Here is a 23,874-nt window from a genome sequence, read left to right on the forward strand (position 1 = left end):
TTTTCTTGTTCTCTTCTTTCACCTGAGTTAGACATTAACTAATGGGTGGGCCTTTGAGCGCCCAACTTTTTAATAAATTAGAGAGTGGGAGTTGCTCAGTCCCTCTGGACCACGTTTCCCAGACAGAGCGTTTGTGTCTAACTATGGCGAAGTCGATGTATCTGCTGTGGGGGTCGGGATCCCCTCCCTGCTGGCGCCTCATGATCACCCTGGAGGAGAAGAAACTACAGGGATACAAACAAAAACTGCTGTCTTTTGAGAAAGAGGAGCATAAATCTAAAGAGGTTTTGGAAATCAACCCCAGAGGACAGGTAGGTGCACACCCTAAATTTAGCTTGAAAGTTTTTTTTTTCACGATTTAAGCTGGTGCTACGGAGAATTTAGTTTGAAGACGGACTGTCAAATTTCTGCTAGGAAGGGGGTTTCGCTGGGGGATCAAAGTCTACAGTTGTAAAGTCTCCTCTGGTAGCTGATTGCAGGTACAATGACAAAGCAGAATACAAGAGCATGACTTTGAACTTATGTCTTATTCTAAAATAGAACTGATTGCAGCGTGTTGCGATTGTTCCAGTTCACAAAAAGCTGTTTATTTTCACCTGAACATGGTTGCTCTTTAGACTTTTCCTGCAGTGACATATAGGTGCCTTTAATAATAAACTAGAATGAAGTTACAAATGAAGATTTGTGATGCGTTTCTGTTCATTTTCTTGATTGTGACCGACTGCTGATAAGCCAAATTCTCCAGAAACAAATCAATACGACCAATAGCAGTGTTTTACTTAAAATGAAAAATGTCCTTTTTAATTGACAGTGCAGTCATTGTCATCTTTCACAAGTAGGATCAGCTATAAAAGCTCCTTTGGTAAACATGTATATGAATGGAAAGTTGAGTGGAAGAAAATAGTGAGGATTGCAGCTGGAGCTGCTGCATCAACACACAGACATACAACTGTTCCAACCCAACTGGCTTTAGATCATCCTAAACCAGAAACAATGTCAGCAGTGCTCCGTTGATGCAGTGCTAATGCTGTTTTTTTGTTTGTTTTTGGTTTCTTCACAATGGAAGCAAATGTTTATTTTAATCCTTTTTATAGCGGCTATAACGTACCAAGGTGATACAAAAACATTTGCAAGCCACTGATTCTGACGGGAAGCATCACAGGTCGGCTAACTCCTTCACAGTCCGTTTTATAAACCACTATTTTCTCCCCGTGCAGGAAGCAGTGGGAAGTGAAAACATCCCACAGAAACTTGTGAAATTCCGACTGTCCTTTTAGCACAACTTAAACACTAGAAGGTGTTGAAACAGCCATGGTGGTCTCACAGGTGATGGTAAACCTTTCTTGTCCATCACAGGCTGCTGTTAAAAGCTGAGATGTGGTGGAAAATGCTTAGCAGGAAGCAATGAGGCAAAAACCGCTACTGGCTTCATATGTGATCTTACAATTAAATGACAGTGTCAACATTATGAATGGGATAATCTGACATTTAGAATTAGATGTTGTCACAAAAGAACATCCAGATGTACTGTATTTTTGCTGTATTACGACTCTCTTCTAACTAGATGTTAAGTTTACAAGAACAGATCTACACCACATGTGTTGTACATTTTATTTTTTGTCTTCAAGAAAGACATATTACTACTTATCTGCCTGGTATATTTTAAGTAAGACTGCCCCAAGTTTAAAAGCTGACAAATGAACCATAAGGCCCTTTTAATACAAAGGTTTCACCTCAAATTCCAATATGGCCGACATGCTTAACATAGAGATATCTCCTGTACTATAACAGATATTTTCATTTGTCTGTAATTAAATCTTTGACAAACATTAACAGATATACAATTTCTACAACTTAACATGTTCCTCTAGTGTTTGAATGCATGTGATGTGGAGACATGCATTGCTATTAGCTTGTTATTGGTATTTAACCAGTTCAGTTAACTGGGTCATGGTTTAATTGGGTCTGATATAGTTCTGCTCTGAGCAGCGTCGAACAGTCCCAGTCCGACTGGAGACACTTGTACCATTTTATATCCCAAGTCCTTTAGCACAGCGCTTAGCAAAGTGGTTATAAATGTGTGTTTAATCAAATAGCAGTGCCACACGATGAACTACCATTGTGTTGTCAACATCTTCCTACCAGCTTCCTACCTTCAAACATGGAGACGACATAATCAATGAGTCTACTGGAGCGTGTTTATACCTGGAGGTAAAGCATGGTTCATAGTCAATATCATAAATGTATTGTTTAACAGTAAAGTTCCCATGATTATGTTTGTTTTTGTCTCCTGCGGTAAAAGAATCAGTTCAAGTCTCAGGGCAACAAGCTGATCCCTGACAGTCCTGCAGAACAAGCTCTGATGTACCAACGGATGATGGAGGGTCTCACTCTAATTGAGAAACTAAGTAAGTTCCACTCATACATGTGCACAGCTAGTACCACACTAGCTTGAAAAATGCTAAAGACAGAGATAATACCATCAACACTGTTTGTTTCAGACTTGGTTGCCTTCTATGACTTCTACGCCCCTGAAGGGGAGCGCCATGACTCTGCTCTGAAGAGAAACAAGGACAATCTGGTCACTGAGCTTAAACTCTGGGAGAGCTACCTGGAGAACGTAGGTTTGAGCACCGCACACAGAAAGACACGTGGAGAAAGTCACGCGTTACGCTGACGACATTACTGTTTTCATATGTTCTGTGCATCAAGGTGGCTGCAGGCCGTTACCTAGCAGGAGGATTCTCCTTAGCCGATGTTGTCGTCTTTCCAAGCGTTGCTTACGCCTTCCGTTATGGGTATGTAATTAAGTCCCGTGTTTGCTGGAAGACAGATCTTTCTCATCAACATCATGACTTTGAATTTTTTTTATTGGTCTTTTTTAGGCTGTCAGTGGAACGATACCCCAAACTGGCCAAATACTACAGCCTTCTGAAAGACAGACCCAGCATCAAAGCTACTTGGCCCCCAAAGTGGTTCCAAATCGAGCAAAGATCTGAAAGCCTGAAGGATATCTGAACAACGAAAATACAGTCTTCATCTTTACTTAACGTACTGCTTTTTCTGAAATTACAAACTTAATGTAGCATGACTACTTTACCTTGTTCATACAGGTCAATCATCACATGTTTTCTCTGCTTGAGGATAATTTGTCAGGTCAGATGTGTCGTGCGGGTTTTACTTACAAAGTTGAATTCAGATGAACAAAAAAAGTGGGACTAATGAGTTCATTGACTAATTACTAAATGGATGTTATGCTTTGTCACTCAATAAAGTCATTTCAAAACGGTTTGTTTTGTCAGCTTGGTTCATTATTTTCTGGTATTAAAACTATGTTTGATGATCTGAAACGGAAGGCGTAAGCAACGCTTGGAAAGACGACAACATCGGCTAAGGAGAATCCTCCTGACATATAAGTCACAACCATAAGAAATCTGTAACCTGTAAAAAGTGGCTCCATGGACTTTCTGGAGGTGTGGCATGAATTGAGTTTTGGTTAAGGTGTGGGTTAAGAATAGACTAGTAATAGGGAAAATGTCAGGTTTAGGCATAAACATAATTACTAGAATGAGTGGAAGTCAATAGTCTCTGTTTTACTGTAGAAAATATAAGAGAATAACAGAATTCACATTTTAAGGCTGCCTTTAGAATCAGTGATTAGCTGATCTCACATATTTTACAACCAAAACAACATTATGATGGATACCACATGTTTAGCTGCCCTTTGCATCTTACATTAGCCATTAGCATGTGTGGAGAATTATCCGACCCCATGCCGAGTTCTTAATGTATGAGATTGAAGAAGAGTCAATGAGTTGAATACATGAATTCAATTTATTAATATCAAAATACAGCTGGTCCATTTATCATGCTACCTTTAGGAGTTAGCAGGACAAAATGCAACAGCTGGTAACTTCCTTTGTTAGCCTCTGAGGGTGTTCCCTAGTGTGTCATATCCTCTGCCCTTAGCTTTTGAGGCGTTTCCTATTCCTAGCATGTCATTTCCTTTAGCTTTAGCTTTGCAACTAGCTAGAAGAGGTAGTACAAAAACACAGAATTATTTATTTTCAACACGTTTGTTACTAGCATGAGTAACATTTCCAAAAGACTCCAGAAATGTGCAGATTCCTACAAAAGTGGACACTATTACGGGATAAAAGAGGTTTGGTATTCTCACATCGAGCCTTCCTGTTATCTGCTAAATCTCAACTCTGTAATTCCCTACATAGAAACACTTTGCTATCTAGAAGCTTGATGCACCTTTTGTGGCTTGTCCAACTTCATTTTAAACATCTCACTGATGGACCGTATCGCTGACATTGATGGAGTGGTGGGTAGGGTCGAAGTCTACAGTTTTAACTTTTCCTCCATAAGTTAATTGTAGGTCCAGGGCCAAAGCTAAATAACAGAGTTGACTTTGAACTAATATCTCACCCTAAAACAGAACCGACTGCAGCTTGTGGTTGTTCAAGTAGAGATAAGAAAAGCTGAACGCCAAAATCAAGATATTCAGACAATCAATCATTAGTCATTAGATCAACATTACAGCTAAACTGGTTGTAAATAGTTAATAAATTGTGTTCTGAGCACTATTACATACTCTAGGTGAGGCAGCGTACCTGTCCCAAATTACATCCCAAACCCTTCAGCAAAGTGCTTATAAAAGGAGTGACTTAAAACTGAGGAGTGTTTGAGCTCAGAGGCAGTTTTTTTGTAAAGTGTAAAAACGCTACGATGATGAAACTTGTGGCGGACATGCATTAAATGTGCAAATGCCCTTATCAGGTACAACATCGTTAGTGAGGTGGTGTCATGTTTTTCGTAGAAACTCATTTTAAGGTCTGAGAAAAAGGAGGAGTTTCTGAGAATTGTAGTTGTAAAGAAAAGCCGTGAGGAAATACGTCCGTTACAGAAATCTTTGTCTTTTTTAAATGATGGAGTGAGGACATGTTTGGACACAAAGGAGCGCCAACGGACACTTTCACATGAAATGATGTGTTACACACATTCTGCAAAAAAGAAAAAGAAGCAAATGACTGTTCACCTCCTTTTTAGTTCTTTCACCGCTGAGTGAGGCATTGACTAAAGGGCGTGGCCCTGAACACCCGGTTTTTGATAAATTAGAGAGTGGGAGTTGCTCAGCCACTCTTGACCACGTTTCCCAGACAGAGTGGTGAGTTCCGTGCCTAACTATGGCGAAGTCGATGCATCTGCTGTGGGGGTCCGGATCCGGTCCCTGCTGGCGCCTCATGATCACCCTGGAGGAGAAGAAACTACAGGGATACCAACAAAAACGGCTGTCTTTTGAGAAACAGGAGCATAAATCTAAAGAGGTTCTGGAAATCAACCCCAGAGGACAGGTAGGTGCACACCTAAATACTGGCTGAATTATTTATTTATTTATTTTTATTTTCCTAAATTTTAGCTGACACCACTGAGAATTTTGCTTCCGTACTTTTTCAGTTGGACTATTACTAGAGAATCCATAAATTTCTGCATAGAAACTCAAAATTCAACCTAAAATAAAACTGGTTGCAATTGCTCAAATAGAGACAGGAAAAGTTGTTCCTTTTCATCAGAATGAAAAAGCAAAAATATTAAGTCTAACATAAGTCATTACTCATTAGATAAATTGCTTAATTTCTCCCGTGTTGATTACAAAATGGGCTCTGACCTCTGAAACACTGTCCTGGTCAGACTGTGGACACCAGGCTACACCACAACTCCTTTAGCACAGTTTTTATTTTACAAATATATGGTGTTGAAGAAACAAGTACTTCATAATTAGAAGTCTGATGTTAATATTCTGCCTTTAATCAAGTAGCAGTGCCACAAGATGAACTTTACAAGCTAACATCATGTTAACATCTTCCTACCAGCTTCCTACCTTCAAACATGGAGAGAATATAATCAATGAGTCTGTTGGAGCGTGTTTGTACCTGGAGGTAAAGCATGGTGCACATTGAATATCATGCATGTACTGTTTGACAATAAATTTCATATGATTTTATTGTTTTTGTCTCCTGCGGTAAAAGAATCAGTTCAAGTCTCAGGGCAACAAGCTGATCCCTGACAGTCCTGCAGAACAAGCTCTGATGTACCAACGCATGATGGAGGGTCTTTCCTTTCTTCATAAAATGGGTAAGTTTCACTCAAACATGTGCACTTGGACGACCGTGTTAGCTCGGACAATGCTCAGGACAGAAACAGTAATATTAACGCTGGTTCATCCGTCTTAGAATCTTTTGCCTTCTACGACGTCTTCGTCCCTGAAGGGGAGCGCCATGACTCTGCTCTGAAGAGACACAAGGACAATCTGGTCACTGAGCTTAAACTCTGGGAGAGCTACCTGGAGAACGTAGGTTTGAGCACCGCACACAGAAAGACACGTGGAGAAAGTCACGCGTTACGCTGACGACATTGCTGTTTTCTTCTGTTCTGGGTATCAAGGTGGCTGCAGGCCATTACCTAGCAGGAGGATTCTCCTTAGCCGATGTTGTCKTCTTTCCAARCRTTGCTTKTRCCTTCGCTTATGGGTAAGTAACTAAGCTTGGTATTTGCTGGAAGACAGATCTTTCTTATCAACATCATGACTTTGAGTTGTTTTGTTTCCTTTTTAGCYTGTCTCCAGAACGATACCCCAATCTGGCCAAGTACTACAACCTTCTGAAGGACAGACCCAGCATCAAAGCTTCTTGGCCCCCAAAGTGGTTCCTAATCGAGCAAAAATCTGAATGCCTGAAGGAGATCTGAAGACAGCTGAAAATACTGTCTTGTTTTTTGAAATTACACATTTAATGAAATATAATTAGCATAATTTGCTAGATCACCACGTTTTCTCATTTTCTGGATAATGTATTAGGTTAGATATGTGAGTTTGCCCTGTAAAGTTGAAATCAGATGATCAAAAAATGTGACTAGTCACAGTTCATTAATTAATAACTAAATTGACATCATGTTTTGTATGACTTGGCTACCCCTCAATAAATAAATGTTCTTTTCCAACATAGTTTATTATTGTTGTCTGTCTTTAAAATACCGTATGTCAAAAAAAAAAGTGACAAAATAGCAAAAGTGGAAGTTAACAGGGACCTGTCCAGGGTGTACCCCGCCTCTCGCCCGGCACGCCAGCTGGAGATGGGATGGATGGATGGATGGATGGATGGATGGATGGATGGATGGATGGATGGATGGATGGATGGATGGATGGATGGATGGATGGATGGATGGATGGATGTTAACAGGGCCAGTCATTTTTCCTTGTGCTTCACACATGTGGTACTTGTGAGAGACCAGGAAAAATTTGGATTACATGTTGATTCATTTCTAAATTCCCAAAAAAGTAGCCACAAATGGTCAATAAGCATGATTGCCAAACTTTAGTAAATCCAAATGTGGTGCACCTAAAAATGCCACCGCAGTATTTAGTTTTTTTTATCATTTGCAGTTCGGCATGTTAATCTATCTGTATTTATAGTGCTTTCCTGAGGTGGGGACAAGAGCGGTAATGGCGATACGGAACCTTTGTTTGGGGGGCGTTGCTTTCAGGTTGGTTTTGGGATGGACTTCCGGTTTGCTTCAAACGCAATCTGAATGTCTACAGCATCGCTGGTCGCCATTGCTGACTCTTAGTTTATTTTCTCTTCAGATTGTGTGTCAACTTTGTTACAGCAGTTCTGACACCCGGGACTTGTAACACAAGGACTATTTAAGCTCTGTGCAGAAAACTTATAATGCATCTTTGTTTGCAAAAATAAGAACTATAGTGCAGAATTATACTGTGAAACAATGAAAAGTACATGTTTCATTTATCTATAATAACGACAAACGGTTGACATATTGGCATAACTGTAAATACTGTGGAAAATCCACTTCTACGTCTTATTTTGGTTTTACTAGTATTTCTTTTAGCTCTATAGAATAAACCATGGTGTACCTCAGAGAAGCTTTGACAACGGAGGTCAAAGCCATTTGTAAAAGTCAGATTGTCTGAAGTTATTTCCACAAAAATCTTCCTTACCTGTCAGTCAGATTCTAACAGAGGATAGTTTGCATATATTTTTAAACACATTCTGCAATAAAAAGCACATGAACGTTCACCTCCTTTTTCTCGTTCTCTTCTTTCACCCGAGTTAGACATTAACTAAAGGGTGGAACTTAGAGCGCCCAACTTTGACCACACCGCTCTTGACCATGTTTCCCAGACAGAGCGGTGAGGTTTGTGTCTAACTATGGCGAAGTCGATGTATCTGCTGTGGGGGTCCGGATCCCCTCCCTGCTGGCGCCTCATGATCACCCTGGAGGAGAAGAAACTACAGGGATACAAACAAAAACTGTTGTCTTTTGAGAAAGAGGAGCATAAATCTAAAGAGGTTCTGGAAATCAACCCCAGAGGACAGGTAGGTGCACACCCTAAATACTGCTTGTTATAATTTTGTTCGTGATTTTAGCTGACACCACTGAGAATTTTGCTTCCGTACTTTTTCAGTTGGACTATTACTAGAGAATCCATAAATTTCTGCATAGAAACTCAAATCTCAACCTAAAATAAAACTGGTTGCAATTGCTCAAATAGAGACAGGAAAAGTTGTTCATTCCATCAGAATGAAAAAGCAAAAATATTAAGTCTAATATAAATCATTAATCAGCATTAGAGATAAATTGCTTAATTTCTCCCGTGTTGATTACAAAATGTGCTCTGACCTCTGAAACACTGTCCTGGTCAGACTGTGGACAGTTGTACCAGGCTACACCACAACTCCTTTAGCACAGTTTTTATTTTACAAATATATGGTGTTGAAGAAACAAGTACTTCATTATTACAAGTCTGATGATAATATTCTGCCTTTAATCAAGTAGCAGTGCCACAAGATGAACTTTACAAGCTAACATCATGTTAACATCTTCCTACCAGCTTCCTACCTTCAAACATGGAGAGAATATAATCAATGAGTCTGTTGGAGCGTGTTTGTACCTGGAGGTAAAGCATGGTGCACATTGAATATCATGCATGTACTGTTTGACAATAAATTTCATATGATTTTATTGTTTTTGTCTCCTGCGGTAAAAGAATCAGTTCAAGTCTCAGGGCAACAAGCTGATCCCTGACAGTCCTGCAGAACAGGCTCTGATGTACCAACGCATGATGGAGGGTCTTTYCTTTCTTSAKAAAATGGGTAAGTTTCACTCAAACATGTGCACTTGGACGACCGTGTTAGCTCGGACAATGCTCAGGACAGAAACAGTAATATTAACTCTGGTTGATCTCTCTTAGAATTTTTTGTCTTCTACGACTTCTACGCCCCTGAAGGAGAGCGCCATGACTCTGCTCTGAAGAGACACAAGGACAATCTGGTCACTGAGCTTAAACTCTGGGAGAGCTACCTGGAGAACGTAGGTTTGAGCACCGCACACAGAAAGACACGTGGGGAAAGTCACGCGTTACGCTGACGACATTGCTGTTTTCTTCTGTTCTGGGTATCAAGGTGGCTGCAGGCCATTACCTAGCAGGAGGATTCTCCTTAGCCGATGTTGTCTTCTTTCCAAGCATTGCTTGTACCTTCGCTTATGGGTAAGTAACTAAGCTTGGTATTTGCTGGAAGACAGATCTTTCTTATCAACATCATGACTTTGAGTTGTTTTGTTTCCTTTTTAGCTTGTCTCCAGAACGATACCCCAATCTGGCCAAGTACTACAACCTTCTGAAGGACAGACCCAGCATCAAAGCTACTTGGCCCCCAAAGTGGTTCCAATTCGAACAAAGATCTGAATGCCTGAAGGAGATCTGAATGCCAAAAACCGACAAGGTCTTCGTTCCTAATTTTTTATTTTTTTTATAATAAACTTAATAAATATAATTACTATAATTTCTTCACATAGGTAGATCACCACATTTTCTCATTTGTGGATAATGTATTAGGTTAAATGTGTGAGAGTGGACTATAAGGTTGAACTCAGATGATTAAAAAATGCGACTAATCATTTCTTAATAACTAAATTGATGCCATGTTTTATGACTTGTCTAGTCTTCAATAAATAAAGTTTTTTTCCCCCCCAACATAGTTTATTAATGTTGTCTGCTATTAAAATACCTTTGATCATCAAAAAATATGACAAAATAGCAAAAGCGTAAGATATGAGGTACTTGTGTGAGAGCATGGAAAAGCTGGATTAGACATAGATTAATTCCTAAAAAAATAGCTATAAATATTCCATTAGCATGACAATGCCAACATTGCTAATCTTTTGTAAATCCAAAGATGATTTACACTCTGTTCAGAAAACTTATAATGCATCTTTGTTTCCACGTTTGCAAAAATAACTATCGTTCTGAATTATAGTATGAAACAAAGCAAAGTACGTGTTTCAATTTTCCGTTAATACAGAAGAATTGGACAAAGTGACAATTCAAAGCAAGCATGTGGTCATTTTATGCATCTTGCTGTGGTATTTGATTACATTTGTTTTTGTCTTGAACTTATTTTATTTATTTTCAATGCCCCAAGATGGCATTATAATAGATAATATCAATTCTTTCAAGGAGTGTTCAAGTTGCCTTGTTTGAGTACTGTGGAACAGGGCAGGCAGGACAGGTCTTGTTTTGTGGCGTGACTGTTTGTCCTCATCTCGTATGTAAAGTTCGTCTACTGCTCCGACTTCCAACACGGCCTGAACGCAGCATTGACCTCTCGAGATGCAGTTACCTCTCTGTGCCACTGGGTGGCAACAGAAATTGTTTTGTTTTTTTTCCCCGTGGGTTTATAAATCGAAGACAGAAGAAGAATTCCACCTCAGTGCGTGTGGTGCACAGACAGACTGTTGCTAAAGTTTGTCGAAAGCGCGACTTTGAAGCTCTTGAACCTGAAATCATGGCCCAGGACATGACTCTGCTGTGGGGCTCCGGCTCGCCTCCCTGCTGGAGGGTCATGATCGCCCTGGAGGAGAAGAAGCTGCAGGGCTACAACAGCAGACTGCTGTCCTTCGACAAAATGGAGCACAAGTCCCAACAAGTGCTCGATATTAATCCCAGGGGGCAGGTAGGTTGAAGTTTCTGCAAAGTAATCCTGCACTGAAACGGATATTTGCAGACTAATGTTCCCGAATCACTCTGCCTTGATTGCATTAAAATAAAATAAAATAAAACAAAAAGCCGAAATACTCCTCTTCAATGCTTTGTTTTTATAGTAAAATTTCGGGTATAAAAATCAAAGGATGTGATTATTTTATTAGTTTCAGGAGTGGTAGTCACACCCAGCTGCATTAAATTTACTACAGCATTTAAACGCCTCCCTTTAGCTCAGCTGCGTGTCAGGCCTCTTGCATAATAACGGTTCTGATTGTTTCATAACCCTGAATGAAGGAATGAAGGAAGGAAGGCCTGTCTGTCTGCCGCTTCAGCCAAGTCACACAGTTCACCCACTGAATAGCAATGAAGCCTCAACTTGAATATAGTTCTTCTTTTATACCGCAAGATTCATAAGTACATTTTACACATTGCAGAACAACTTGTTGCAGGAAAGGCTTATAATGTTTTACATGTTAGTCAAATTTCCAAAAGAACTCGTCAGAAAAGTTTTCAGTAGAACCGATTCAACTTTTCAATGTTTACAGAAAGTAAGAAATGTGCAGAATTCTTTATTTTCTGTTGTTGCTTTAGAAGTGTGCATAAAGCTTTCTAATAATATTCCTCTCTTTTTATTGCCTGGAATAAACGCAACAGAGACTACTGGTGTGCAATGTGAAGAAATTCAGTTTGAATGCTTTCTCAAATGCACACCTAAGAGCTACATTGTGAAATAATGTTTTGTTTCAAGCCGTAACAATCATTGTCAGCGTTTATCTTTTTCAACTTGCTTTATACAATGGCACTGTGTTTATAATTGCAACAAAATAAGAATGGCTTAAGAAAAACCTCAACGGTGCAGTCAAAGTCCAGACTAAGGCTGAAACGATTGATTGAATTAATTGATTATTGAAATAATCGTCAAAAAAAAAAATCAGGAATGGATTAATCATTAACTGGAGTGTATAGACTAAAAATAAAAGCCATCTGCTGAAAGAACACACTCTGTAATTAAACAAAAACTGTACAAAACTTTTAAAAAATGTTTTATTTATATACACTGCTCAAAAAAATAAAGGAAACACTTTAACATTTAAGTGAACACTGAAGTGTTCCCTTTATTTTTTTGAGCAGTATATATAAGGAAACTTTTTTGTTCAACCCATAACCCTTCGAGTAAGATAAGTGTAGCTGCACCTCGCTCAAATTCTGTGAAAAGCAAACAATTGTAATCCTTCTATTTATTTTCTTTTCTCATGTCATTTCCTTATTTTCCTCCAGGTTCCATCATTCAAACACGGAGATATTATTGTTAATGAATCCTATGCAGCCTGCTTTTACCTGGAGGTGAGGAAGCCAGTCTGCAAGCAGCAATCTACACAATTGCATGCGACTAGGGGAGAAAATAAAAATAAAAATCATGATTGTTTTGTTTTGCAGAGTCGGTTTAAATCCCAAGGAGCCAAGCTGATCCCAGACGGACCCGAGGAGCAAGCGCTGATGTACCAGCGCATGTTTGAGGGCCTCTCGCTCTACGATAAACTGGGTAGGATGAACACGAGTCGGGGTTGTTCCGTAGAAGTGGGCGAACGCTCGTTACGGACGTGGTCACGAGCCCGTCTAACGGGTCAAAACCCTGCTAATTTCTCCTCCTTCCAGGTGCGGTCATCTTCTACGACTACTACGTTCCCGAAGGGGAGCGGCTGGAGTCGGCTCTGAAGAGAAACAAGGAGACCCTGGTCACTGAGCTCAAACTCTGGGAGGGTTACCTGGAGAAGGTCTGGGGAACGACTCAACCAACGTAAAGCAGCTAAACGAGTTCTGCTGCAGTCTCACTGGCTCTTTGTTCTCTCCACTCCTCCTTCTGTAGCTGGGCTCTGGTTCTTACCTGGCTGGAAAGGCTTTCACAATGACAGACGTGGTTGTTTTTCCAACTGTTGCTACTGCCTTCAGATTTGGGTAAGAACAAGCAACATTCCTTCTTTTGTTCTCCGTTTTTTTTCCCCCTAGCTTGTGAACATCAGTTATGACTCTAAGGCTGCGGTAAACGATGATTTTAGTAAACTATTGATTTTATTCTGATGATTGAGTTATCAAATAAAAAATCTGATCACGTTAAATATTGGTAAATGCTGTCATAACAGCAGATATAAATATTGGCCCAAAATGTTTAAATCTGCGCATCCCTAACTTACTTTTCTGTTGCAAGATCCCGCCTCCCCAGCTCGCTCCTGGAGGGTGAAAAACTGCTCGACAACGATGACTACCATTGGTTTTAGTTGTCAACATATTGCACTAACTCTTAAATGTACACATAACACATAAAGGAAAGAGGGACGCAGTGCCTTGCTGCTAGTTTTCAAACTATGACGAGAGAGAGAATTAGCTATGCTAGCTTGACTATGACAACACTGGCATGTAGATGTGCTGTGGAATTTGGTGTTTCGGTTCAGTTAAAAAATAAGATCAGTAGAGCAGGTGTTTAAATGAGCTAATCTGCCACTGCAGCAATCGGTTATTAATAATCGCAAAAATAAACATCAGGCCTGACAACGTAATACTGTAACAGATTGAATGTTCTGAACTTTGTGTGGGAAATGTTTGGCCGTTTCTTGTTGAACCCTGATGCATTTGTAGCGTTGTCAGTCAGTTGCTATAGCAACAAGTCTCTTTGCCCTGCAGCCTTGTGCGCATGTGTGAAATTTCACTTTTTAAGATAACCTGGACACAAAAATTGAAATTGCATAAAAATAATTTGACTCAATGTTTTTCTTGCCTGTCTCCGTTTGATCTGCAGGCTCTCTGCTGAGCGTTACCCCAAACTGGGGGCGTACCACGCTCTGATGAAGGAGAGGCCCAGCATCAAGGCCAGCTGGCCTCCTCATTGGCTGGAGAACCCCAAGGGACAAGACACCCTGAAGGACATCTGAGCCGGACCTTGTCCAGTCACACACAAGAAGCCTTGTAGTTCAACTCTAAATCAGATCCTCTAATAACCAAGAATGACTAACACAAAAGTCAGATTTTGTTCTCTGAAAGGTCAAAAAGTTTCAAAGATGGCGTCTTCTGAACTGTTGTTTTTTTTTTTTGACAGAAGATGATTTTAGTTTCTGCTCAGTTTGCCGGTGCCGTTTGTTGGTCTCCGTCCACTAAAGCTGCATCTCTAACAATCTGTTCTCACTTCTGCATAGAAAAAAAAACGTGTAACCAAGTGTCTAACAATTTCCTTCTTCCCACAAGTTAGTTCTGCTTCAGGTTTTCTACACAACAATTTGAGGCTAGCCAAAGAAATGTTGCACTATAAAAAAAAAAACAAACATTGGGGCCATGATTGTGGAATAGGTCAAATAAGGTCGGTGTGTTTAAAGGCGTTCAAAGTATGACTGTAAGAGATAAAAATGTCCTGTTGCAGGAGATCCATGTTATCTGGTTTTATCATTTGAAAATCATTGTCAGAAACTGGTTTGCGCTTCCCAAAGGTGGCTCAAATGTCACATGCTGCAATGACTTTGCATAAATCAGTCCTTTAAAAATTGCGTCCTTTGCATAATTTTGCATTTCATGTCCAGCTCTCAGACCATCTGAGACCCAGCTGTGTGCTGTATGTAGGTCAGTGTTTGTCTCATTAAAATGTGAGTGTGTGTCGCCTCCATTGAACGAGTCTTTTCTCAGCGTAAAACATGACATCATATCCTGCACGTTTGGATAAACTGACATGTTTTTGGGTATTTCCTGGTTTGTTTTTCGCCCGTGAGCCTCTGATTGAACGTGACGTTTACTAGCTTAATAAAATCGATTGACAGAACCATCATGTCTAAGAATATTTTGAGTTTTAAAAGGGTTCCGGTGCGTTCTTGCAAAGTTTGCTTTCATCACTTTTAGCTTCGCAGGACGTTAAATGATTTTCAGAATGTAGTCCCCCTATTTAAAGAAAAAAAAAATCCTTTTTAGATTGTTTTCTAATACATTTTATTTTGTTTTACATTAGAAATAACATTTTTACACAAAAGTATTTGTGTAAAAGCATTAAAGAATCTACAGTGTATCCAGCAAGTATTCACACCAATTCACTTTTTTTTTTCTTTTCCACTTTTTATTTTACATCCATATCCCAAATTGTTATAACCCAACATTCCCGTAGCATAATGCTGCCACTACCATGTCATAGGGATGCTGGAGATGATCACCAGCCCCAATGTCTCCATTGTGTCTTATGGTTAGTGGAACTTAACTCATTCCAGGGTTAAATGGTTCCCTCTCTAAAATGTAGATGGGCGAGATTGAAAATGTCTGGCAGTGGAAATGAAGTGGAAATTTACACAATAAATTGCAAACTTGCTTTATAGTTTTTTTTATTTTTTATAACAGAGAAAACGTGTAGTAAAGAGAAAAATCCTTCACCGTACTTGGTCAATTCTGGTTATTTCACATGATGCCAGATGAATTTGGCAAGTGTGGCACAACTGGTTGCCAGTTGATGTGCAACTTTTTGTGTTTAAGAATAGCAGGAACCGGCCTTTCTACAGGTTTTTAAAGCAGAACAAGTCCTTTCAAAGCAGCCTTAAAAAAAACAACAAAACTTGAGGTCAAAATGTGTGTCTGTGAAACAGCAGATGTTCTACAGGTGCACAACGTTTTTATCAGGTTCAGGTAGATGCTAGATCTTGTATATAAAGGACATAGATAAGCAACAAAAAAAAAGCTTGACGGCAGCAACTCCAAACTGACTTTTACTTCAAAATGGAAGCGGTCAGTTTCTGTATCAGCTCTGGTGAATCCTGAAGTAAATTTGGCCTCTCTATGGTCAATAACCCAAGTTATTAAAACAAATATTGCTAGATAAAAGCAGGTTTCAAATATTCCACTTGACTTTTTCTCCAAATTGAGAGCTTGATGATGGTGAGGTAAGACATTGCAAAATAACAGGCGCTGTATGTTGCTTGTATGGGCAACAAATTCTCAAAATGTTTAACTTAGTATTTGTATTTCAATGTATTTCAAAGTAAGAGCTGCAGTATAATCAATACCCACACATGCTTGACGTGAGATTGTGTGTGCTTGGTAGTTGTAAAGGTATTTAAGACTTTCCTAACTTCAGCTCAACAATTGAACACACCACCAAAAAATTACCCTCAAGTTCATTTTCCATTTTATGCTACTTATCTTCCAATGCATTGTCTTGTTTTCTGCAGGCATAGTTTTATTTTTACACATTTTAACTGATTGACTCATAGTGTATCAATATTTGATCTTCCCTACCATTCAGACACTCCATTAGCTTAAAGTTACTTTCAGGTCCAAATGGCACATTGTGAGAAAAATGGCCAATGGTCTTTGCATGATGGGAGAGAACTTCCTCAAAATAACACTTTGATTCAGCTAAACCCTCACAACTACAGCAAAGACTGTTTATTTAGATAAGTGGGACTTTCAGCCGCTTCCTTTCACTGTTGCCACATTTCACACAGTATAAACTTTTAAACCCTGGGTAGGGTGCTGGTCTGGTAGGTCTCCCAAGACACTGTTCTCCGGACTTTTGCATCACTTGCCAAATAAATTTTCACTTTATAAACTCAAATTCAAGCTGGAAAGTTCATATCACTAACTCTGTCTTGTTTAGCCATTAAGTTGCTAGAGTATTGTTCTATTTTCTTTTTTTTTTTTTTTACAATATTGACTTTGGTCATCCAGCCATAGAAAATAACCTGCTTAGATAACCCTATGATGGCAAGCTACTGAGCGGTAATAATAATTTTATCGTGTGGCTACAACAGAGTGATTTTCGTCACATGCGTATGCAACAATAAACTTTTATTGCTGGCTTTCATCTTTGGGTTTTTGTTCAAAGTTCACCCAACATCACAGAACTTCAAGAGAAGGCGTCGGGCGAACACGATCGTTTGGCCTAACGAACGGAGGGGTTTGTTTATCCGTTTGGTTTGTGTCGGTCGTCTTTGACGATTGGATGAGACGTTTTCAAACCCTCCAATCCAGTAGTAGGTTATAAGAAACAAACTGCTCTGGACAGAGCATTTACTGTCACAGCTCCGTTCAGCTCTCTCTGAAACTATGGCCAAGAACATGACTCTGCTGTGGGGCTCCGGCTCGCCGCCCTGCTGGAGGGTCATGATCGCCCTGGAGGAGAAAGGCCTGCAGGGCTACAACAGCAGACTGCTGTCCTTCGACAAAGAGGAGATCAAGTCTCAGGAAGTGTTTAATATCAATCCAAGGGGTCAGGTAGGGAGAAAAGCACACTCATGAACAAGATGTGTGGCCAGTAGCAGATGTATGTAGCTGTAGTGAAGGTCAGGACGGTCACATGACGGTGTGTGTTAAGGATTCAGCAGAGAGTGGTTCTTGACGGTCGTTTTCCTGAATAACGGATGAATTACTAGCTTTAGCACTTTCAGTTCTGAGCTTATTCTAAATCAACATTTTATACTGTGAGGTCAAATAATGAATAAATTGAATTTGTTTGCCAACAGAGCGGATCACAAAACTCAAACTAAAGTGCTACAGAAAGTACTACTGTTTTTGCTTTTTTTTTTTTTTTTTTTTTACACGTTTCCAATCATGAAGCAAATTATAATATGAAAGATATTTTTTAAATTTATTTCGAACAGACAAAAGGTAGATATTTAAGACCACTCTTCTTTGCAGAGTAGTTTAAATTTGAAAGCGTTTTTAGGGTTCTGCCGTAGCACCATATATGATTCAAGTCGTTACTTTGATTAGGCCACTTGAAAGAGCAGAATTCATGTCGTGTTTTTGTCAATTGTAGCCATCCATATAGCAAAGCTGACCCAAATCATCACACTACCACCCCCATGTTGAACTTTTTCTAAAAAAAAGTAAGAAAATTGGTCAATTTTACACCTGAGATACCTGGACCTTCTGCAAAGTTACACTTTGTTTATTCACACCACAAAATATTTTTCCAAAAGTCAGTTTTTTACATACAGTAAAGTTGGCTTGAATAGCTTTTTTTAATTTTAATTTTATTATAAATACATTAATTCTGTTTGTTTTTTATTTGAAAATGAACACACACACACACACAAAAAGATTTCTTATTGATAACCATTAGCTTCACTTTAGTAAATCCTTTAATAACCCGAATGTCTTTTTCTTTTCTTCTTCTTTTAGGTGCCGTCTTTTAAACATGGAGACGTGATTGTCAACGAATCCTACGCAGCCTGTTTTTACCTGGAGGTGATGGAGCCGCTTCGCCAACTAAAGCTTGAATCAGAAACAAACGCAGATGTGTACACTGACTGAGGACAACTCAACATGGCGAGTATTTAATATGACATATGCTCTTTTTTTTCCTCCGTTTTTGCCAGAGCCAGTTTAAGTCTCAAGGAACGAAGCTGATCCCAGACAGCACTGAGGAACAAGCGCTGATGTACCAACGCATGTTTGAGGGCCTCACTTTCTACGACAAACTGAGTAAGAAAACCAGTCAGAATTAAGCATTTGCCCAAATCTTTTTATACGTTTCACCCTTGGTTCTAAAGCTGCTGAACACACTCTCCACACTATTTATCTGCAGGATAAAGAGTTGAGAAATGGCTTTTTTTTAGTTTCCTGTAGCAGCTAGTGCTAATGCTAGCTTGTAAAACAGAAAAAAACCCCAATGAGTTTCAGCTGTATTTTTCACTTATGTACCACAGCTGGAACATTTTTTGCCAGCTCCTCTGCTTCTAAATATAAAAGCTGTTCTTTGCTGTTGCTTCAGTTTCTGTTGCATCATTTTGTTGTAACTATGCAGGCGCCACAAGGGAGAATCAGCTAAAGTCTCAGAACAGCCATATGCTTCTGTCCCTACTTATAGGATTAGTTCAGGATTGTTTTGAATAAAGAGTTGTCAGAAATTTATTGTTAACCTGTCGTGGATAACTCTTATAAAGTATAACTCAGAATAAATTGGGTCCTGGTTTTAAACTTTTTTGTTTTGTTTTTTTTGCTAAGGCAATTTCCAAATTGAAATCCCATACCATACTTTAAAATGCTAACATTTCTAAGATAACAATCTTTTTTTTTTTTTAAGCCCAAGGTGTTTATTTGGAAAATCAGCACATTTTTCATCTTTCCAGCTGCAGTTATTTTCTATGAATACTACGTCCCCGAAGACGAGAGGCTCGCCTCAGCTGTGAAGAGACACAAAGAGGCTCTGAGCGCGGAGCTCAAACTCTGGGAGGGCTACCTGCACAAGGTGTGTGAACGAAGCTCAAAAGCACAAACTATCTGAAGACTCCGTGACATATTCTCATCTGATCTACAACTCTCATCTGTCTTTTCTAGACGGGTTCTGGCTCTAACCTGGCAGGGAAGTCTTTCACACTGGCAGATGTTGTCATTTTTCCAACCGTTGCCACTCTTTTCAGATTTGGGTGAGTGAGAAAAACAAGTGATGTTCACATTTAGCTTTTCTTTCTTATAATGTTTCAGCAGTTAATCGAAAGATGTACAGTTTAAAGAGTTTGCCGCTTTTTTTTTTTTTCTGTAGGTTGTCTGAAAAGCGTTACCCCAGACTGGGAGAGTATTACGCTCTGCTGAGGGAGAGGCCCAGCATCAAGGCCAGCTGGCCTCCCCATTGGCTGGAGAACACCAAGGGACAAGACACCCTGAATGACATCTGACAAAGAAATATTTCAGTCTGACCATGAAAGTATCATTTTATATATTTTTTGTAACGACATGCCTCTCTTCCCTCAAAAATTGCAGCTGTTTCGAGAATCTTGTAACAGAGTAGCAACATGATCAGATATTCCTTATAATAAACCTGTGAACTTTTCTAATGAGTGTACTGTTTGGATTTCTTTGAAATAAATCTGAAGTAATCCATCCGACGTCACTACCATAGATTCTATTGGGCTGCAGGTCATGTAGTTTTTGGAGGATAACAGCAAAATGCCGTCTAGACAGCAGGTGCAGACATGATAGAACATTTTCTTAACCCTTGTGTGTGGAAATGGGGTCCAACCGACCCCACACACGTAAAACTTGTGTCATTTGCCACAGTCCTCTACGTTTGCCTCAGTCCTCACACGCACAAGAGTTAAGACGGTCTGCATTCTAAAAGGGATGATTGATGTTATAATAAATCAATTTGTGCTTTTGTTATCAGAATAATAAAAGCACAAAGACGTAACAGATAGCTAGATATAAAGGTAGGTAGCTATAATACTTGCTAGCTAGATATAAAGCTTGCTAGGTAGATATGTAGCTAGCGGCTAGATATAAAGCTAGGTAGCCGCATAGCTAGCTGTATATAAAGCTAGCTACCCAGATAGATTTTCAATGAAATGAAGTGTCAGTTGCTATAAGACCATAATGTCTCCAGGTCAGTATGACTACAAGTGCACTAAATGAAATCCTCTTAGTATTTCACTGACTTTTCCAAACCTTGTACAGCAAACATTTGACAAGCTGTAGCTTTTTTTTTAGCTTTTTTTTTTGGCTAGTGTTCATGCATCACATTGTGTTTTCATGGGAGTGCCTGCACCTGTTATTTCCTCGTTTCTGGTGAGATGGTGATCTCTTCACTGCCAGACTGTGACTCCAGCAGCTCCAACATTCAGAATATCATAAATTCAGCTGTAACCACTGCCATTAGAATGTTTTAAAACAGCAAGGCTTTATTTTTGCGAAGATCTATTTGCTTTACTATCACACCACTCTATGTGCAATACTTTGGTAATGAGAAACCTTTTTTAGGCCATCAGTTAATATTAAACCAGCTGATACTGGTTTCACGTAGCAGCAGGAATGTTTCTAAATAACGGAATCGACTGGTTTCTTCACTTTCTTTGATTTTTTCACGTCTTTTTCTTCATGTGTTTGTTACTTATTTTCTATACCGTTCCACTTTATTGGTTAATTTATGGACAAATTTGCATTAATTTCTTTTTTTTTTTATGTACGGATTACTTAGGTTGTTGCTGACATCTGGTGGGAATTTTATACCAATTGCCTCAATAGAAATATTTATACTGATGTGTTAACATGCGTTCCCATGAGGATCAAAACGGCCTTTAAACGGTATTAATTATTTTCATTAAGTCTACATTTTTTTGTATTACTATATATTTTTGTGGTAAATTACGGGGAGAGTGAACACACCACAGAAATCTCAGAAATCTCTTTTTTTCTCTCTGTATGAATCAATATTTGCAAAGATGATGTGATTTAAAGTCATAACACTGAATGTAATATTTGCCAAACAATCAAATTGGTAAGCTGGTCCATCCAGTGGCAAAAAATAAAAAATAAAGCAGGAGTGCAGGAAGGAGCTCCGAGCGACTGTCGCGTGCGAGAAACTATCATATTTGTGGTCAGACAGGTTGCAGAGCGGGTGTCTTCCTAGACAGCACGGCTTCTCTGCTTCATCATTTGAATGCTTGTGCAGGAAACTAAGTTGACTTGCGCAAATCTCATGTGTTGTCAGTCAATGACTTTACACAATTGAGTCTTTTTGGATGACATTTGCTACAAGCCGTTCTGGGTCACTTAAAAAAACTTTAGCTGGCTTTTGATGGCATGTTTTCCAACTTTAACAGTGGGGCTATTTGCAGTTAATTTATTAGGGTTAGAAATGAGCCTATATACTATAATTACCTCTAAGTACTTTTTTATCTTATTGCATTTTACAACTTAAATAGCACAGGTCAATTATTGTTTACAACCTTTCCGTTCAGATAGGCAGAGCAGCTCACTCACGATAGTTATGCAGATTTTTGTCTACAGGACGACAAGATATGATAAAAATTGGGAATAGATTAAAAAAATAAATAAACAGTCAAACAATGCCGACATGACAGCCAAAGAATAACGACATGACATACTAGGTCACAGGGGGAATCTATTTCGAGAGGAGAAATAAGAGTGGTGCCCGATGGGACAAAATAAAAATGCTCTGTGGTGAGCATTTTCTGCTCCAGTTCTGACCAGCATTGTTACCAACAGAGGTCACAATTCTGTGCCAGCAGAATCATTTACATTAGAGGTCCATGCAGTTACTGTGCGAGTCTCACTTTTCTCCATATAATCAGGTGTGAGGGTGAATATAAACTGTGCCGCAGTACTGCAGCCGGCTCTGTCAGGTTGTTTTTGTTAGGAGAACATTTTTCACACACACACACACACACGCACACACACGCACGCGCGCACACACACACGCGCACGCACGCACATACACACACCTCATTTTCCTATAATACTCCACTGATTTGCCTTGAAAAGACAGTAAAAGAAGGAAAATAAAAATCAGTCTTCTTGTAATTTGGGTCAGAAACTGATGTGATTCACCAGAAGAAAAAAAAAAATTATTTAATTGAACATAAGTTAACTAATAAAGTGAAAACAAAGTGATAAATGCGGGAAAAAAATTTGCTTACGCAAATGGGCAATTCCTGTTCAGGGCCTCTCTCTGCCTTGGTGATACTCTAAAATGAAAGCCTCATTAATAAAATAAAAATTGAATCTAAAACTTTGATAAAGACAGTGGTTAAACGTGCGTATAACACCAGAGCTTTCTGTGTGGGTCAGAATGAACTCTACTCATCCATCCATTCATCCTCTATTTATACAGGGAGGCGCACAAAACAGCCTCCGTCTGTTTATGGCTGCCCTTTGCACACAGAACGATAAAAGCCTTCAATCACACGTCAAATAATCAAACTTGTAGTTACAAACATGGACAATAAATGATAGATGGACTTTACAAAAGGCTGAAAAAAGAGCCGTCCTTTTTTTCCTTTGTCTGCAGCTCTCACAAAAGGCCCACGTATGCTTCAACCTGCTCACCTCGACGGGGTGTGTTCGCGCAAGAGGAAAATGTTTTTGCGTTGTTGTGCAAGCGAAAATGAAAAAAAAAAGAAAAAAGAGCCTTGTCATGCATGCACAGCAAAATACTCAAGAGGGCTTGTTAGGCAGAGCCAGCATAGTGATGAAGGTACAGATACACTGTTTATCTCTTAGTGATGAGAGAGAGAGAGAGAGAAAAATGTGAGATGAGAGAGAGGGAAGAATGCGCCAATGAAGTAATTCCTCACAAATCACTTGTTTTTCTTGTGATTCTGCCTTTATCTATTTTCTTTTCTTTCCAGGAAGTCACATTTCGGGAATCTTCACACGTTGTTTTCTGTTGCTAGCAAACTAGGAGACGAAACAAGCTTCTGTTTGTTTTCATTTCATTTGGCGAGAGTCTTCTTGCCGTTGTGTGTGTGAGGCCTGAGGCAACTGATACGAGTGATATGGACGTGGGGTCGGCTGGACCCCATTTGTAAACACAAGGGCTAGAAACATCTACGTCTCTGTTGCCAGTCAGGTCCACAAAAAGGAGTTTTTGGAAGGTGTTAAATATTAGACAGACAGTAGAGGAAGTTTCTGTGTTGGGGAAAATTAGTTACGTTTTTGCAAGCTCAGCAATATTGCTAAAGCTGTAGTCAAACTTAGAAGCATGTATATTATTTTAAGTATCAGTCACTGTGAGATATGGTTCTGAAGTTATGTACATGACAGAAATAAGCATTAAGTATTAAATATGAAAATGAACTCGAGCTCAAGAACAATGTCAACGTTTGAGCACAAAATAGACTGAAAGACCCAAACCTTAAATCAAATACTTTTCAGCCTCTCTGCAGATTAACTGCAGGGAAAACATTTACTTTTCACTGCTACAGAAAAGAATCCAAAGTGATTCCCCCCACCCTCTTCTTTTTCCACCATTTTGACAATGTGTTAATCTTTAAACACAAACTCAGCCTTTTTGAACACCAGAGTAAAAACCAGATTCGTTCTGTGACAAC

The 23,874-nt window shown here is 39.3% G+C and overlaps 5 protein-coding genes across 5 annotated transcripts; all 5 read left to right on the top strand.

Annotated features, from left to right (window-relative positions):
- Positions 1–123: 123 nt before the first annotated feature.
- LOC103472114 (glutathione S-transferase A-like) lies at positions 124–3,289 on the top strand. The gene is made up of 6 exons (XM_008421504.2): positions 124–311; positions 2,146–2,211; positions 2,303–2,408; positions 2,502–2,620; positions 2,713–2,798; positions 2,886–3,289. The coding sequence occupies exons 1-6, from the start codon at positions 144–146 to the stop codon at positions 3,016–3,018; spliced, it is 678 nt and encodes a 225-aa protein (XP_008419726.1). The 5' UTR covers positions 124–143; the 3' UTR covers positions 3,019–3,289.
- Positions 3,290–4,970: 1,681 nt separating this feature from the next.
- LOC103472112 (glutathione S-transferase A-like) lies at positions 4,971–7,010 on the top strand. The gene is made up of 6 exons (XM_008421503.1): positions 4,971–5,360; positions 5,880–5,945; positions 6,036–6,141; positions 6,240–6,358; positions 6,451–6,536; positions 6,621–7,010. Exons 1-6 carry the CDS (start codon positions 5,193–5,195, stop codon positions 6,751–6,753), a joined length of 678 nt encoding a protein of 225 aa, XP_008419725.1. The 5' UTR covers positions 4,971–5,192; the 3' UTR covers positions 6,754–7,010.
- Positions 7,011–8,175: 1,165 nt separating this feature from the next.
- On the top strand, positions 8,176–10,057 carry LOC103472115 (glutathione S-transferase A-like). The gene is made up of 6 exons (XM_008421505.2): positions 8,176–8,399; positions 8,915–8,980; positions 9,071–9,176; positions 9,275–9,393; positions 9,486–9,571; positions 9,656–10,057. Exons 1-6 carry the CDS (start codon positions 8,232–8,234, stop codon positions 9,786–9,788), a joined length of 678 nt encoding a protein of 225 aa, XP_008419727.1. The 5' UTR covers positions 8,176–8,231; the 3' UTR covers positions 9,789–10,057.
- A 684-nt stretch (positions 10,058–10,741) lies between these two features.
- LOC103472116 (glutathione S-transferase A-like) lies at positions 10,742–14,867 on the top strand. Its single transcript, XM_008421506.2, has 6 exons — positions 10,742–11,036; positions 12,344–12,409; positions 12,503–12,608; positions 12,722–12,840; positions 12,933–13,021; positions 13,860–14,867. The coding sequence occupies exons 1-6, from the start codon at positions 10,869–10,871 to the stop codon at positions 13,990–13,992; spliced, it is 681 nt and encodes a 226-aa protein (XP_008419728.1). The 5' UTR covers positions 10,742–10,868; the 3' UTR covers positions 13,993–14,867.
- Positions 14,868–16,961: 2,094 nt separating this feature from the next.
- On the top strand, positions 16,962–19,859 carry LOC103472117 (glutathione S-transferase A-like). The gene is made up of 6 exons (XM_008421507.2): positions 16,962–17,299; positions 18,209–18,274; positions 18,406–18,511; positions 19,159–19,277; positions 19,367–19,455; positions 19,572–19,859. Exons 1-6 carry the CDS (start codon positions 17,132–17,134, stop codon positions 19,702–19,704), a joined length of 681 nt encoding a protein of 226 aa, XP_008419729.1. The 5' UTR covers positions 16,962–17,131; the 3' UTR covers positions 19,705–19,859.
- The last annotated feature ends 4,015 nt before the right edge of the window (positions 19,860–23,874 follow it).

Source organism: Poecilia reticulata, linkage group LG11, assembly GCF_000633615.1.
Source record: "Poecilia reticulata strain Guanapo linkage group LG11, Guppy_female_1.0+MT, whole genome shotgun sequence".
Taxonomy (NCBI): domain Eukaryota; kingdom Metazoa; phylum Chordata; class Actinopteri; order Cyprinodontiformes; family Poeciliidae; genus Poecilia; species Poecilia reticulata.

Bases quoted from the DNA above. Each gene is read 5' to 3' on its own strand.
- LOC103472114 (XM_008421504.2), top strand. From the start codon at position 144: ATGGCGAAGTCGATGTATCTGCTGTGGGGGTCGGGATCCCCTCCCTGC. The intron at 2,621-2,712 runs GTAGGTTTGAGC...CTGTGCATCAAG, and splicing joins GGGAGAGCTACCTGGAGAAC to GTGGCTGCAGGCCGTTACCT. The intron at 2,799-2,885 runs GTATGTAATTAA...GGTCTTTTTTAG, and splicing joins GCTTACGCCTTCCGTTATGG to GCTGTCAGTGGAACGATACC.
- LOC103472116 (XM_008421506.2), top strand. From the start codon at position 10,869: ATGGCCCAGGACATGACTCTGCTGTGGGGCTCCGGCTCGCCTCCCTGC. The intron at 12,410-12,502 runs GTGAGGAAGCCA...TTTGTTTTGCAG, and splicing joins CAGCCTGCTTTTACCTGGAG to AGTCGGTTTAAATCCCAAGG. The intron at 13,022-13,859 runs GTAAGAACAAGC...TTTGATCTGCAG, and splicing joins GCTACTGCCTTCAGATTTGG to GCTCTCTGCTGAGCGTTACC.
- LOC103472117 (XM_008421507.2), top strand. From the start codon at position 17,132: ATGGCCAAGAACATGACTCTGCTGTGGGGCTCCGGCTCGCCGCCCTGC. The intron at 18,512-19,158 runs GTAAGAAAACCA...TCATCTTTCCAG, and splicing joins CACTTTCTACGACAAACTGA to CTGCAGTTATTTTCTATGAA. The intron at 19,278-19,366 runs GTGTGTGAACGA...TGTCTTTTCTAG, and splicing joins GGGAGGGCTACCTGCACAAG to ACGGGTTCTGGCTCTAACCT.